This window comes from Aulonocara sp. 'chitande type north' Nkhata Bay, linkage group LG17 (assembly GCF_057382095.1).
Source record: "Aulonocara sp. 'chitande type north' Nkhata Bay isolate Kocher_YH1m ecotype deep benthic linkage group LG17, A_spYH_male_GT1.1, whole genome shotgun sequence".
Classification (NCBI taxonomy): domain Eukaryota; kingdom Metazoa; phylum Chordata; class Actinopteri; order Cichliformes; family Cichlidae; genus Aulonocara; species Aulonocara sp. 'chitande type north' Nkhata Bay.
In genome coordinates, this window is record NC_141360.1 from 42146521 (window position 1) to 42164049 (window position 17529).

Genomic DNA, 17529 nt, shown 5'->3' on the forward strand with positions numbered 1-17529 from the left:
AACATAACCTTTGTTGGCAATAACAGAGGTCAAACGTTTACTATAGGTCTTTACCAGGTTTGCACACACAGTAGCTGGTATTTTGGCCCATTCCTCCATGCAGATCTTCTCGAGAGCAGTGATGTTTTGGGGCTGTCGCCGAGCAACACGGACTTTCAACTCCCGCCACAGATTTTCTATGGGGTTGAGGTCTGGAGACTGGCTAGGCCACTCCAGGACTTTCAAATGCTTCTTACGGAGCCACTCCTTTGTTGCCCGGGCGGTGTGTTTTGGATCATTGTCATGTTGGAAGACCCAGCCTGGTTTCATCTTCAAAGTTCTCACTGATGGAAGGAGGTTTTGGCTCAAAATCTCACGATACATGGCCCCATTCATTCTGTCCTTAACACGGATCAGTCGTCCTGTCCCCTTGGCAGAAAAACAGCCCCATAGCATGATGTTTCCACCCCCATGCTTCACAGTAGGTATGGTGTTCTTGGGATGCAACTCAGTATTCTTCTTCCTCCAAACACGACGAGTTGAGTTTATACCAAAAAGTTCTACTTTGGTTTCATCTGACCACATGACATTCTCCCAATCCTCTGCTGTATCATCCATGTGCTCTCTGGCAAACTTCAGACGGGCCTGGACATGCACTGGCTTCAGCAGCGGAACACGTCTGGCACTGCGGGATTTGATTCCCTGCCGTTGTAGTGTGTTACTGATGGTGACCTTTGTTACTTTGGTCCCAGCTCTCTGCAGGTCATTCACCAGGTCCCCCCGTGTGGTTCTGGGATCTTTGCTCACCGTTCTCATGATCATTTTGACCCCACGGGATGAGATCTTGCGTGGAGCCCCAGATCGAGGGAGATTATCAGTGATCTTGTATGTCTTCCATTTTCTGATGATTGCTCCCACAGTTGATTTTATCACACAAAGCTGCTTGCCTATTGTAGATTCACTCTTCACAGTCTGGTGCAGGTCTACAATACTTTTCCTGGTGTCCTTCGAAAGCTCTTTGGTCTTGGCCATGGCGGAGTTTGGAGTCTGACTGTTTGAGGCTGTGGACAGGTGTCTTTTATACAGATGATGAGTTCAAACAGGTGCCATTCATACAGGTAACGAGTGGGGGACAGAAAAGCTTCTTACAGAAGACGTTACAGGTCTGTGAGAGCCAGAGATTTTCCTTGTTTGAGGTGACCAAATACTTATTTTCCACCCTAATTTACGAATAAATTCTTTACAAATCCTACCATGTGGATTCATGGATTTTTTTTTCACATTCTGTCTCTCACAGTTGAAGTGTACCTCTGGTGCAAATTACTGACCTCTGTCATCATTTTAAGTGGGGGAACTTGCACAATCGGTGGCTGACTAAATACTTTTTTGCCCCACTGTATATATACACACACGTAGACATACATATTTAGTATACACATTCAGTAATATGCATACACTCTTATATTGTACATATATTTATTCATATAATTCTCAGATTTAGCCATTCGTATATTTGCCTGTTCTTATGTTATTGTACTTTGCACACCTCTGTTGCTTGTGAAGCTCGCACACAAGAATTTCACTCGCATGTACCAGTGTACCTGCACATGTGACAATAAAAGTGATTTGATTTCATGTTCAAGGTTTTACACGCTCCCATCCAGTTTCCATCTTATGTTCTCACGTCATTGTTTTCATAGTTGGTTCATTCCCAGTTTAGGCTTCAGTTTAGTTTCACCTCACCTTGTTTTTCTGTTTTTTGTGTATCTCCGTACCAAAGGCTCGCTTTTTGTGTAAACCTCTGTTCATCTCTTGCGTGTCTGCATTTGGGTCCGCACCACAAACACACCTGCGGCTTAGCCGTGACAAATTTCAAACATTTGATAAGGTGTATATGCTCTTTTTGAATAAAATATGGATTTATGAGACTTGCAAATCATTACATTTTTCTTTGATTTACATTTCACACGCAGTGGGAAGGTTTGCCCATATTTTCCAGCTGAAGAAACAAGCTGCTGCTGCAGCTCAGTGCTGGTTCTGATTAAAAAGGTGTCACAGGGTATCACAGTTTGTTTGTGGGGCTGCACAGCCAAAACCTGTCAGTGTGCCCATAATGACTGTGACAACAATGAGCATCAGAAGTGGACCATCGAGCAAAGGAGGAAGATGGCCTGTTCTGATGAATCATGTTTGCTTTTTTCACGTGGATGGCCGGGAGCTTGTGTCACGTGCTTAGGAAACACAGTCTGATGCTCTGGAAACCTCGGGTCCTGCCACCCATGTGGATATTACTGTAGGCGCCAGATATCTACTTTATATTTGGATTTACAATTAATTTCATGTTTGGTTTGTAATTCATAGATGCTTGTGAGTTACATAATTGATATTTTCAGGATTAATACATTTGAACATTTAGGTTATGTTTTCGTAAGGTAATGATATGGCCCTGTTTGTGATAAGAATCAAAAGAGGTGCCCATCACTTTAAGCATGTAAGTGCAATGGAAAACCTTTGTGGTTTGGGAAGAGGAGGAGCATGGCCGGAGAGGTTAGGAGTACACAGGTTGTTCTGGATAAATGTCTTGTTTTTTGGAACGTTTATGCTTATTTAAGAAGGAGTTTATTATTAAGTCTTTAGTTAGTAATAAATAAAACAATCTTCAAGTCACAATTCAACTGGAAACATTTCCTTTTAGAAACCAGGAACACCCGTCAGCCACAGACTCCTTTTTTGAACATTTCCCTACATGCACCACCTACCTAAACGTTGCTGCAGACCATGTGCACCCTTTCATGGAAACGGTCTTTTTCCTTGGCTTCTTTCACAGTAGTATTATAATCATGCCTGATTGGTATGAGTTCAACCCCATTTGCCATATAAATGGTGAAAAAACAATAATTCACAGGGAACGTGTTGATCTGCAGAGAAGGGCAGACCTAAGTGGAAATAAAGTTTATCATATACGAAACGAAAGAAGAAGAAACAGTGTCACTATTATCTGAATTTATTTGGTGCATTGTGAAAAGCTCGTATACGGAACAGATGAAGCTACGTGTTATCTGGAACGTTCACCGGCACCAGTTTAGTCGCACGGCTGCCAAAAACGAGCCCATCGGTTCCCCAGGCTTGTGACAAAATCGTTGCTTGCATCTTTATCTTTTCTGCGCGTTCGCGCATTTCCTTGAGGCGCGCACAGGATGAAGTGCGCGCGCGCTTGGCACGGAGCCGCGCACTCCAGCCCATACCCGTAGTAAAGCAAAGCTCCAAACTAGACATGGCGGCGGATCCTCAGCCGGACTGGCTCTCCTGCCTTCCCTCTTCTTGGAGTTATGGGGTGACTCGGGATGGACGCATATTCTTCATTAAGTAAATATGACGCGGATACACGGATTTATGGATACCTACTGCTTTTTTCTCCGACGCATTCTTGTTTGGGGTTTTTTTTCGGGTTCTCTGTTCACCTCTCCCTCCCCCGTTTTCTTTCACCAACAGCGAAGAAGCAAAGAGTACAACCTGGTTGCATCCAGTTACAGGAGAAGCTGTCATCACGGGGCACAGAAAAACCCCAGGTAATACAGGATGTGTTTTTTCTACATTCCTGCGAAAATCCGTGCACGCACGCACGCACGCACGCATCGCCTAGAAAAGGTTATGTGCGCGTCACGGTGGGAAAAAAGGGGCGACAAGTTGCGGGGAGAGCGTGAAAGACGACGGGGGTAGATTTCTTCTCTGCAGCAAAGCAACAGTCGCCCCTCTCCGCTGTCGGACCGTTGCGCACGGCGTCCCCCCGCCATCCCCACCCCACTTACTCCACCTGGACACTTTGCGACACACTTTTTAAAAGTTATGTCACGTAGGCTTTTGCCGATTTCCAAGCGGATTCCCTGCAGTGACATTTGATACATACCCCGCTTTGCTGCAGAAACCCAGTATTTCCAGTCACCACGGCCGATTATAGAACAATGCGCTGCGGCTTGTGCGTCAGCTCAGAGACGATATTGCCCCCAAATTTGCACATCTGCCGTGGGGAGGTTTTTATTGGGTGCATGCACATCAATGGTGTATTCCACCAGCGTGATACTGAGCAGGCAGACGCACACAAAATGATAAATTCTGCAGGAGGGAGGGGGCGGGATTGATTAAAAAGGGCGCAATCCAAACGAGATATTATGCTAGAAAAAGTGTGTTGCTGTTTGATTCGCTGTCTCTGTCACCGTTCCTTATGTTCCTGCTGTCTTGTGTTGTTTTTCTTTCCCTCCCTCACAGATTTACCAACAGGATGGGAGGAAGGATATACATTTGAGGGAGCTCGCTGCTTCATCAAGTGAGTTGGAATGTGTGGCATGGAAAAAACATAGATAGGAAGACACTGATGGATGCAGAGAGGGATGGAGACGGGTTGGGTGGCTTGTCTTGGGCAGTGGGGTGCTGCTTTGTGTGCTTGGTAAGCTCTGAGATTCCCTCCCCTCTTCCCACCTCTTGGCCTGTCTGCTCCTTTGGAGGAATTCCCAAATCCTTCTGTTTAGCGGCCCTGTAATGTGCACACACATCCTTACCCACACATGTAGAAAACTGATGTGACTGAACAGCTCTTCGCCTCTGTCTCATAAACACACTCTCTCCAGTGAAGGGATTTACCCAAGAACAAGTCTGTACTGTTAGTGAGGCACAAGTTTGACAAGCAAGGGTGACTCAGACGCTGCTCCACTGCTTAACAGGCTCTACTTGTTGGTGTGCTGTGTGTCTGTTGTGTATGTGTGCACCCACTCCAGGTTTATAACCAACTTCAGCAACCTGTGAGCTTTTTGCACACACATGTTAGTTTTTTGGTGTGACTGTCTGGCAGCTCTCTGATCACCACAGATACACTTTGATTTTCTTCCACCTATTTTCACACTGACTTTTACTGGAGCTGCTGGTGCAGCTTTACTGGAGCTGCTGGTGCTATCTGTGGATATTTTGAAAGCAGCAGCTGACACATGCAGTGAGCTAATATAGCCATTCTATAAATAGACCAAACCTGGTGCTCATTTGTATGTATACATGCATGCAGAGTGTACCCAAACACATCTTCAGTGTATTAATGCATGCACATGGACATGTAAACCTGCAAGCACAGTTGCATGTGTTAAGCATTACATGCTTGCACAGTTGGATAACTGCAAATGCAGCCAGAGCATTTTAAAGAGGCTGGGATTAGATCAGGACACATTCAGAGGCAGTACAGAGAGACATGAGTGTGTGATGGTGCTTGAGTTGTTTTTCACATGATAGGAAAGAAAAGAACTCGTGCATATATTCTGGCTTTCGTTGTTTCTTGGGGAGGGCACACGTCTCTAATGTTTTCTGATTACTTACTGACGTTTCGTTTGCTTATCGAGCGTTTCAAGCTGGTGTTTGATACATGCAGCCAAAAGTGTTTATCTAAAACATGGCTCGCTGTGACGAGTGCTACTGATCATTGTAATGGAATCACTACATTGGTACCATCATACTCTAAGTATTATCTTTTGTTTGAATTAGCTCCTGTTGTGTCGTTCACCAGTTGGACCATCTGCAAAATAGTGAAACAATCTAAAGAGTCAAAAAGATGGTAAATGGACTTGTTCTTTACTCTACCTGAGCACTCAACACACTTTATACAACTGGCCTCATTCACCACCTAATCATACAAGCACTTTGTTCTATTCTTTTTCTGCTGACGTGCTTTCACACACACACTCCAGTGGATGTACCGGAGAGCAACTTGGAGTTAATATCTTACCCATTTGGCATGCAGACTGGAGCAGCCAGAGATCAACAGACACTAACTCAGGACAGTGGGACACAGACTCCGATATCTTCAGCTACCTTTCTCATATTTGGCACACAACAAGAAGCAGTCCATGTGGGGAGCATTTTTCACAGCCTATAAATGCCGTGGCCCACCTGGCTAAAGTTGACCACAGCTGGAGCATTTTTTCCCTCAGTTCCATTTTATTTATACAGCACCAAATGACAAGTCGCCTCAAGGTACTTTGCTTTGCAAGGTAGACCCTACAATAATACATACAGTTGCATTGAATAACTTAACCTAATTGTAAACTATAAACAAGTTTAAAAAAAGATTAAAGAATGAAGCAAATGGTGTAACTTACTATTGTTTTACCTGTTTGGCTGAGATCTGTCCAATTATGTATACTAATTACGGACTGCCCCAGCTTAGCTTAGGTCACGCTATGCTTTATTTAAACAAACACTGAACATTTAGTTACCAGGACAATGCAGCAAATTGTGTGTACCGATATAGCCGTACTGAGCAGGTGACAGGAGGAGGCAAAGTGGTCAAAGTCGGTCATCTCTGGAGACTGAATGATGCCAGTTCAAATGTGAAGTAAGGTATTGGCAAATTGTAAGTAGCCCGTCTAGCTGGTGGGTGCTCTGATAACTCAACAGTGTGATTTATTTTTTTGTTTGTTTTGTTAGAGGACAAAATAAGTAGTGATCACAGGTGGAAAAGCTCATTTGGATATTAGGCCATAAAAAGCAACTTCTGTGCTGTCCTCGAAGTGGCGTGCTCGGCTGAAGGCGAACATTCATGCTGCCACATTCACAGGCTTGAATACAATGAGAAGCATTTGACACAGAGCAGTCACACTAAAGGACACTGCATCATCACCACTTCTTGAAACCCCCCCACATTCCTCTCAAATTCCTCTTCGGTCATTTTTCTATTAGTCCATTATTGGGAGTGTTTTCTCGCAGCTCACGCCTCATCAGTGGCGTTGAAGGGCATTTCTGCTCCCTGAGTTTGTGATGGTAGGTTATTTGTCCTCAGGCTGAGCTTTTCAGGGTCAGAAACCTCCTGCTTGGGTTAATCTCCAAGTTTCCATTTTGAATGTGTTTATGTCCTCATATTTATAATTTAACTCACTTAGGAATTCTTTAAGCCTGAGGTAGAGACATGTTGGATTGCCTGGAAACAAAGTCCCTCTCGTATAAATAACCCTAAATACTTTTATTTGCTTACTTGCATCTTATTTTGGCAGTACTATCAGCTGGGATTAACTTCCTGTTGGAGTTGTGATGCTATTATTTTGAAGAAACGACTTCCTGTATAACTGTTGTCGGTGCAGTTTGGCGACAGTCGGGGAGGTTGGAGGGAGTGTTGTAACGGAGCTTGTGGAAGTTTATCTTGTCATTAGCAGCCCCGTTGATGAGGCACAAATTTGTGGTTATAAGTAAATAAGTACATGTTTAAATATTGTGCATGACAGAAACTGTACATTTGTTATGTAGAAGGTTAAGTTATTTTATGTTGTAAAGGTTTAAAGTTGTAAGAGTATAGATTTTAACTTTATTTTCTATTTTAGGCTTTTTCACCTTCATTGTGGGGAGTTTTCTACAAACAGTTTAGAACCACAATGACTGAAAGTCTGCAAACCTTGAGCAGAATATGAGGCAAGCCTCTGGCTTTACTCTCTGCTCAGACTCAGTCAAATGCTACAAAACTAAGTGGACAGTACTACACTGTAAATATCTTTATTAATCAGCTATGTACCACAGGCCTTCAAGCTGGCTGTAGTTACACCTTTACTCAAAAAGCATCTCTAGACCCAGCAGTCTTAGCTAATTATAGGCCAATCTCCAACCTTCCTTTCATATCAAACATCCTTGAAAGAGTAGTTGTCAAACAGCTAACAGATCATCTGCAGAGGTTTATTTGAAGAGTTTCAGTCAGGTTTCAGAGCTCATCACAGCACAGAAACAGCTTTAGTGAAGGTTACAAATGATCTTCTTATGGCCTCTGACAGTGGACTCATCTCTGTGCTTGTCCTGCTAGACCTCAGTGCAGCGTTCGATACTGTCGACCATAATATCCTATTCGGTCTTTAAATCTGATGTCAGTACTTGTCTGGGCCCAAACTCCGCTTCAGGTCCCAAAGTCAAACGAACACTGCGACATCAATGAGAGTTAAAAACTGTCTAAATTCTTTCATCTGTAATAAAATGTTCAGCGTTGCTGCTTTACCAGGTGTAACAATTAAGCTTAACATCCAGGCATCCATGAAAACAGGATTTATTAAATTTAACAGAGTTAGAAGTTAGCAGGAAGTTAGCTCGCTAGCTTCCACCTAAACATGATATAGCATATTCTGACTGAGAGATTAATGAAAAATTCAAACATACAGCTCTGCTATCACTTCCAACATAAATGAAGACAGAAAACTAAACAGCAGAGATGTTTGTAGGGTTACTGAAGTTGGGCTAGCTGGTATATAATGATGTGCTACGTGATTGCTAGCGAGGCAGCTATGTTAGCATAGCATAAACAGTGAAGGTGGAGGATGAACGTGTCCCAGTTAGGTAGGTACTAAACAGTACCTGGTACTATCGCCTAATTGAAAACTGTCATGCTGGTACTAATGGAAAAGGGCTAAGTTTTCTATGTGAGTGCTTTCTGTCTAACACACTCGTACTCCAGTGGATGCGTCGGAGAGCAATTTGCTCAAGGATATTTGGCTTGTAGACTGGAGCAGCCGGGCATCAAACCACCAACCTTTCAGTCAGCAGATGACCTACTCGACCTCCTGGGCTACAGCAACCCTCCCTACTGGGTGCTGCACTGAGGTCTTTCAGGAAAAATACAGCAACATAGTGGAGTTTGTGCTTAAATCCTTGTTTGTTCCTGCGTGGAAAGTCCACACAAGTCCAGATTTCCGAGGACGGGAGGACACAGCTTGCGGCCTCGGGGGCCTGTCACCTCGGGGGCCCGTCACCTCGGGGGCCCGTCACCTCGGGGGCCCGTCACCTTGGGGGCCTGCCACCTCGGGGGCCCATCACCTCGGGGGCCCGTCACCTTCAGCTGAATTCTATGATACTTCTAAAGCAGGGGTGCCCAATCCCGGTCCTCGAGAGCTACTGTCCTGCAGCTTTTAGATGCATCCTTGTTCCCACACACCCGAATCAAATGAATGGCTTGTTATCAGGCCTTTGCCAAACATGATGGCATGCTGAAGAGGTAATCAAACCATTTGATTCAGCTGTGTTGGAGTAGGGATGCATCTAAAAGCTGCAGGATAGTAGCTCTCGAGGACCGGGATTGGGCAGCCCTGTTCTAAAGTATAATTTCACCAAATTATACCGTTCAGTCGTAATGAATAACCTGGACACTCATGTCACCATTAGGTTTTTGCAGTGCGAGTTTAATTCACAGTATTTTAGTGCATCTGCAGCAATCATGGTAACCATGGACACTGTGTGGATGCATCGATGTAGGTCAGACTCTGTGAAGTACCCCTCATGTCTCTTTGAAAGTAAAAAGAGGTCATTCATCATCTTGTGGAACTAGTTTTACAGCATGATCTTACTGGAAAATTGCAAAATAAATGGAAACCTGTTGAGGATGGTGTGTGCTCACAGTCAGCTATCCTGTGTGTGGTGAGTTCGTTCATCCCCTTCTCCTGTTTGTCTCCCACTTTGCTACTGCAATCTTAGAGAGATTTTTGCACTTCTATAAATTGTGAAATGTTGTAATTATGCATAGCATGTGTGAGTGCAAGCACGTCTTTTTTTTAAAGATTGTTTTTCTGTCTAATCTTTACTCTCAAACCCTTAAACACCAGCAAGTCTGCAGCTGAGAGAAAAACGGGTCCACATTACCGATGCACGCTATTTTTTCCAAGTACCGTCTCTTGGTGTCCGGGCACAACCGGTCTCGATACAGTCCTTTGACTTTTGAGCTGATTTTAAGCATGGTTCTGGCAGTCGTCCTTCCAACACAGTGTGTTTGTTTTGATTCGTGGCCTTCTCAAATGGCGCCGCGCTCCCACAATGCATTGCGGCGTTACATCAACGCCAAAGCCCGAGCAGTCCCCCAGGTGCCCAGATGGTGGTGGTGGGTGTAGCAGTAGGAAGGGGTGCAGGGGATGAATCAAACCTATTAAAAACGGATTCAGTTCATTTTCTCCACTGTCATGTCCGTCGTCGTTCCTTACGCCGTTTTTATGCTTGCTGCTTCACTTGTGTCGTGGGTGGTGCGTGTTGACATATCACATTCTGTGTCATGAGATACAATCTTTGTGGCATGTCGGCCAATCGCACAGCTCTTACTTTTGTAATTTTGTGCATTGCATCGCGGTCGTCGGCTTGGCTGAACAGACGAGTGCGATCATGTGGGTTTTTACCTCCATCGTAATGATGATTAGCACAGAAGGTCAGAGACACACAGACGCACACAGAGAGATGTTGCAACTGAAAACTCAAGCTTTCAAACAGTTGATTAATGAAATATATAAATAATTAATTAAATGTCTTAATAATTAAATATATGTTTATTTCATTTTGGCACTCGAGGCCCTCCATACCACAAGACTAAGCATCAGGGTTTCAAATGAACTACAGTTCTGTCTGGGTCTTTGGTTGATTATTAAGCTGGAGTGAAAGCTCCTCTTGAAAGCTCCCCTGTGCTTCGAGGATTCTGACTTTAGCATGAGTTGGGAGTGTTGACTCATTCAAACATAATCTTCCAGGTTTCACTAAGGCAGAGTAAACCAGTTTATTAATTATTAATTCATGTACTAACAGAGACTTCCAGGAGTCAGACCTAACATATAATCCACATGTCACTGTTTTACTCCTTGGTACAGTTGTGGACACTATATTTTTCTTTTGTTGTGATTTTAGTGTTTAAATTTCTTTTTGTTGATTTTTGGAGAAAACACAGTCTCTAAGGGGATGTGGTTTTGGGGGGATAACATTTATAGAAATGAGAGCCGCTCCATCCAAAGTGGGATAGACCCTGTCTCTCCCAACAAGACCAGAAATTCTTCCAAGTATTTATACAGCCCACATCATTTTTTTGGACAGCAGTTTAAGGAGAACATGAGGCTAACATGTCACTGCTGGTCAGACTGGAGAGGGTTCAGAGAATAGTACAGTAAGACATTGTTTTAGCAAATTCACAAAACGATTTAACTATTTTAATGTATCAGGTGTCGTTACTGCCGACGTGAACTGTAATTGTATGGAATTTACCATCATCCTTTCACGTTTCGCTGGAAGATAATTCACTGTGGTTGCTGCTGTCTGTAACTTCATATCTCAAAATGGAATCACAAATAAGAGTTTGTTCCAAAACGGGAAAGGCAATTAGAGACATGAACTGGTTGTTTGTTTGCCGGAGATTTCTGTTTAGAAATTTCTACGTCCATGTGCCCAAGCTGCATCCATTGGCGTGTATGAATGTTAGAAATCATTTAGGAAGAAAAAAGTGCACATATGAATGGGTGAATAAGGCGAGTGTGCAGGTAGAGCAATGAGCCTGGCTCATGTAAATGTAGTTGGCATCAGTCTCTGAGCAGACATTCATGTGCTCATCCATAGAGACTTTACATTACATTGGACCAACTTCACATGCACCTGCAGGCAAACGTCAAAGAACTAATAGAAATGATTACGAGGGCCTGTTGTCTCTAAATGTCTGTGTGTTTAGTCAAGTTTAGTCAATAGTAATCAGTGGAAACATCAGATGCACTTGTGTTTACTGTCGGTAGTCAAATCTTTCCGCATTTTACAGAGATAAACATTAGGGTAGGACAGGATGGAGGAACTGAATGAAAGAGAATCGGAGAGTCTAACCTGGAGCTGACATCACGGTGTCGTAGTTATGTCTGGCCACTGTTGCTGCCAGTTTCCTCCTCCTTTCCTGATCCTCTCTCTTTCCCTCTACTATGTCTGTGAGTTGTTGGTTTGACTTGGCAGAGGATCAGTGCTTTGGGAAGGATACAAAATAAACAGAGTAACACAAACTAATCTTCCCTGCTGCTCTCCCACCAGAAAACACAACTTCATGCATGCAGCAGCTTATTCTAAGTAAAACTTCATGACTTTCAATAAGACAGTGAACATGTGCCGTTCTCAGCGTGTAGGCGACACAGGTTTGGACTTGTGTGTGATTAAAGTGCAAATTAAGTGTAACAAACAAGCTGGACTGTGTCCTAATGAGTAGCCATGCTACTGGGTTGTTGTTGTTGTTTTTAATCAGTGAGATATTATGTTTATTCATTGAGTTTGCTGTTTGGTCCTGGCAGCTTACAGGTTGTGTTCCCACGAGTCATTTCCACCTGTTAGAGGAATCTAATGGCTGCGACGCGTTAATGTGTGCAGAACCAGTTTTTCACAATTATGTGAGAAACGAGTGTGTGTGGTTTGAGTAAGCAGTAGGGCTGCTTTTCTGTTTGACACCAGCAAGCTTTCAGTTTTTGCATCGACTGCAAACTGCACACAAAATGTGCCTAAGGAAAGCCTTTTATTGGCTGAACTGTTGGGGCAAAATATTTACTTATTAAAACATTTAATATGAGCAAAGAATATTGAACATTACTGTAAAGTATATGACAAATGTTTTAAGGTTCTCTTCTGTGTTGCAAAAAACCCAAACAAACAAAGACCAGTCGTCTCAGTTTTCCACAATCCAGACAAACACTTGTTGTCCTTTGATGAAATTGTTGCCCACAGCAAGTTTTTTTTGATATTTACAAATGAGAGATTTTATTAGAACACAGCAAAACTAGTCCTTGTCCATTTCTGGCCCATCAACTCGAAGAAATGATGGTGAAAGATTGTCAGGGAAGGGGCCTGATTTCTAAAATGTATAATGAACTGGTGGCTGCCTCTCCAGAAACGTCAGCAAAGAAGCTCGAGTTCTGGAGAGAGGACTTACAGGAGAAATATTCATATTAATAAGAAATATTAGAGATGCATTTAGAACCAAAACTTTTTCTGCTGGTTATTTATCCAGCTGTCACATAAGGGCTGCTGGTGGCCAACAGAGTGATTGCAGTTGCTTGGAAAGAGGTGGATCGACCAAGGATAGAATGGATTTCAGAATTAACATAAACTCTGAGCTTAGAAAAGATCACCACGCAGGGGAGACTTGCCCCGGCTGGTGGAAAATTTGGGGATGATGTTTATTGCTTGGTATTGAATGACTACTTTCTAATGTACGTGTAACCTGCGAGTGTGAGTCATATATGGTGGGAGTCGCACACAGCCCCCCCCCCCCCCCCTTTATGGTGATATATGCACTATTGCAGTATGTGTAGTTTGTAGTGTAAGTTCAGCATCTTGTTTACGTTTTAATGGTCGTGTACAGGTGTTATGTTTGAAGATAAATAAACACACTGTTGGAAGAAAAATCCGTTTTCCATATAGTTTTGTTGTTTATCATAGTTAATATTATATTACAGAGATTAATAGATGTAGTAATTACATTTTCCATTTTAGCCATCAGCAAGTTTTGGTCCACCACGATTGGTCAGACGGTCCACTTGATTTGTGCGATTCCTCAATGCGATGTTAGAGCTGAGCAAGCTGTCCGTCTCCATCACTTCTTCTGTTCAACGAGGTGCATGAGCGCACAGCGAACGTAAGGTAGGTCGGTTGTGTTGAGAGATTAGATTGGCCAATACAATGTCAGTAATGAAAAATTAACAAATGGCTTGTGCCGGTACTTGTAGGGCCGATGCAAAGTGGACTTTCAAGCCGGCCTATAGTTTCTAAAATTATATCGACAAGGAAAAAACCAAAAGTATATCGGCCACAAGTGCATGCAATGAGCAAATGCCCGGTACGCCAGATCTGCAGTCCAGAAAAGGTCACGGCTGAGTGATTTTATGATACGAATGAGAAGTTGTGTACTAACTAAGTTTGTAAAATTAATGGGGCTGTATTGCTACTGCCAACAAGTGCTTAAGTAAACTTCTGTCACGACATGAAATGTGTACGGTCCCTGTTGTCTGCCAGTGACATAGACATTGTGAGATGTTACAGCACAGCTGCTTTCATGTTTTGTATGAAAGAATAGGAACAAAGACTGGTGACAGGCCATGAAGGGGATCTGATAGCGTCTGAGTGAAGGAGAGAAGCGTAATTAAAATGTCTGTAGCAACAAAAATACCTTTTAAGTTTATGCAGGTGAGAGGAACAGAAACTGAGGGCTTCATGCTCATGACTTTGGGTTATGGGATCTCATTCATTAGCACTGTTACTTCTTTGGTGACCTCTCTGTTCAAAAGTGTGTCTGTAAAATATTGTTTACTGCAGGATGAACAGGTTAGCAAGCTGTACTCTGGTGGATTTACAGTAAAGAGCAGTGTGTTGGACAGGTTCAATTCAATTTAGTGTTATTTATACAGCACCAAACCACAACAACAGCAGCCTCAAGGCACTTCATATTGTAAAGTAAAGACACTATAGTATTACAGAGAAAAACCCAACAATCATACGACCCCCTATGAGCAAGCACTTTGGCGACAGTGGGAAGGAAAAACTCCCTTTTAACAGGAAGAGGAAGTTGAGGGGAGGAAGACAAAGCAAAGACCCGCTGTGGAAGAGAGGCAGAGATTAATATTGACTAGTAATTAAATGCAGAGAGGTCTATTAACAAACACATGAGTGAAGAAGAAACACCCAGTGCATCATGGGAATCCCCGGCAGCCTATGTCTATTGCAGCATAACTAAGGGAGGATTCAGGGTCACCTGGTCCAGCCCTAATTATATGCTTTAGCAAAAAGGAAAGTTTGAAGCCTAATCTTGAAAGTAGAGATAGTGTCTGTCTCCTGAATCCAAACTGGAAGCTGGTTCCACAGAAGAGGGGCCTGAAAACTGAAGGCTCTGCCTCCCATTCTACTTTTAAATACTCTAGGAACAACAAGTAGGCCTGCAGAGCGAGAGCGAAGTGCTCTAATAGGGTGATATGGTACTACAAGGTCATTAAGATAAGATGGGGCCTGATTATTTAAGACCTTGTATGTGAGGAGCAGGATTTTGAATTCTGGATTTAACAGGAAGCCAAAACAGGAGAAATCTGCTCTCTTTCTAGTCCCTGTCAGGACTCTTGCTGCAGCATTTTGGATCAGCTGAAGGCTTTTCAGGGAGTTTTTAGGACTTCCTGATAATAATGAATTACAGTGATAGTACCAGGTACTGTTTAGTACCTACCTAACTGGGACACGTTCATCCTCCAGCTTCACTGTTTATGCTATGCTAACATAGCTGTGTCGCTAGCAATCACGTAGCACATCATTATATACCAGCTAGCCCAACTTCAGTAACCCTACAAACATCTCTGCTGTTTAGTTTTCTGTCTTCATTTATGTTGGAAGTGATAGCAGAGCTGTACGTTTGAATTTTTCATTAATCTCTCAGTCAGAACATGCTATATCATGTTTAGGTGGAAGCTAGCGAGCTAACTTCCTGCTAACTTCTAACTCCGTTGAATTTAATAAATCCTGTTTTCATGGATGCCTGGATGTTAAGCTTAATTGTTACACCTGGTAAAGCAGCAACACTGAACATTTTATTACAGATGAAAGAATTTAGACAGTTTTTAACTCTCAGTGATGCTGCAGTGTTCGTTTGACTTTGGGACCTGAAGCGGAGTTTGGGCCCAGACAAGTACTGACATCAGATTTAAAGACCGAATAGGATATTATGGTCGACAGTATCGAACGCTGCACTGAGGTCTAGCAGGACAAGCACAGAGATGAGTCCACTGTCAGAGGCCATAAGAAGATCATTTGTAACCTTCACTAAAGCTGTTTCTGTGCTGTGATGAGCTCTGAAACCTGACTGAAACTCTTCAAATAAACCTCTGCAGATGATCTGTTAGCTGTTTGACAACTACTCTTTCAAGGATTTTTGATATGAAAGGAAGGTTGGAGATTGGCCTATAATTAGCTAAGACTGCTGGGTCTAGAGATGCTTTTTGAGTAAAGGTGTAACTACAGCCAGCTTGAGCTCTGACTGTTTGTCAGCCTGGCTACAGAGCTGAAGAGAAACCTGGGGTTGTTCTTATTTTCTTCAATCAGTGATGAATAGTAAGATGTTCTGGCTTTGCGGAGGGCTTTCTTATAAAGCAGCAAACTATTTCTTCATTCTAAATGATGATCTTCTAAATTTGTGACACGCCATTTCCTCTCCAGCTTACGAGTCATCTGCTTTAGGCTGTTTGAGAATTATACCACGGAGTCAGGTACTTCTGATTTGAGGCTCTATTTTTCGGGTAGTTCACGAGTAGCTGCTCTGTGTTGGTACAGGGCATTGAAGAAGATAACAGCACTCTCAGAAAGACGTCTAATGTGATTAAATCTGTTCCTTTTAGGTTTTTTCTTGTTTTTTTTTTCTTTACGTCAAACACTTCCCATGAGGGTTATTAGCTGGGTGGGGCTGAACTACTCATGAGTTGTTTCCTGTGCAGTCCCTGCATAATACTCACTGGCACACACACATCTGCAGCTCACCCTGAGCTCCAACATGGTATTAAATGTTGCTGAATTTCTGAGTGATTCCCTCCAGTCTGTTTTTTCATTTTTTTAATGAACTATTTGTTTGATCACAGCATGGAATAATCAGCTTGGGCTGTAAGGCTTTGCTCTTTTTTTCCTGTTTCCTTGGGCAGAACAAGCTCAAACTCTCGTTATCTCGTAACAACAACTTGACAAATAATTGTCATCATCTTGTGTCCTACCCAGTTTGTGTCTCCATCACATATTTTATCCATGTTCCCACTGGAAGTGGCAGAAAGTCATTCACTTTGGTCTTTAGTCACCAGTTGCTTCCAGTGTGGACATTTAACATTTATTTATTGTTACTTGAGTGTACTTAATTTTTATGTTGATGTCCTCTACGATATCACAGAAAGATTCAGCAGTAATGGTCAGATTTGGTTTATGCACAGAGAATAGTTAATAGTTGAGAATAAATACAGTACTGTGCAAAAGTTTTGAACCTCTCTCTTCTTTTTATTTTGCACAGACAATGGGACATGGGTAAGTGAAACATGGGAAAAGCAGGTTTCAGGAACAGTTCTCAGGTCCGGACGGAGTTTCCAAAGGGATTCTTTCGCTGTAGGCGGCCTTTATTCCATTCTTTGAAATGATGTCACGCTCACGTATTTCAGCATTGCTGAGGCCTCGGCTCCTGGGAAGACTTTTCTGTTTGCATGTTCTCCCCGTGTCTCCGTTCTCTTGGGTACTCCCACAGTCCAAACACATGCAGTTAGTGGGGATAGGTTAACTAGTAACTCTAAATCGCCCATAGGTGTGAATGTCAATGGTTGTCCTCAACTTTATTAGTGCAAAACACCCCATCAATGTATTTTCACTTAAACAAGCAGCTGTTTTATGTGCATTAAAGTTATATAAAATGTAACAGTGCAAATGCAAATTCCTGTCTGACAGTTTAACCAAAAGGGGTTTCCAGTGGAAACTGGCCGACATATCCTCAGCATAACCATGTATAACATCCACAAAACTTAAAGAGGTTATACACACACAATACGGTAACATTATGTTGAAGCACAGTACGTATCACTCCGCGAGGCTCCGCCTACGATAGCCGTAATGCTCCGACAATCCATCAAGCGGTGCGGCTTCGTAGCTTAGCAAAGTCGCACTGAAACATTTGACAGATTTTCGAGCGCCGTGCACATAAAATCGTTTCCAGGTCAGTAAACACAACCAGAGTTCATACATAAGGCACACGGGATTATAAGCAGGGGTGCACAT

General features: G+C 42.8%; 1 protein-coding gene across 3 annotated transcripts in view; it reads left to right on the forward strand.

Moving 5' to 3' along the window:
• Window positions 1–3223: 3223 nt before the first annotated feature.
• The window catches only part of LOC147310689 (pleckstrin homology domain-containing family A member 5-like), a 157735-nt gene continuing 143429 nt past the window's right edge, over window positions 3224–17529 (forward strand). For all 3 annotated transcript variants that reach the window (XM_086268990.1, XM_086268992.1, XM_086268991.1), the window contains exons 1-3: window positions 3224–3345; window positions 3472–3548; window positions 4246–4303. In XM_086268990.1, coding sequence (XP_086125116.1) covers window positions 3254–3345; window positions 3472–3548; window positions 4246–4303 — 227 coding nt within the window. In that variant the 5' untranslated portion in view covers window positions 3224–3253. The remainder of the gene's footprint in view (window positions 3346–3471; window positions 3549–4245; window positions 4304–17529) is intronic.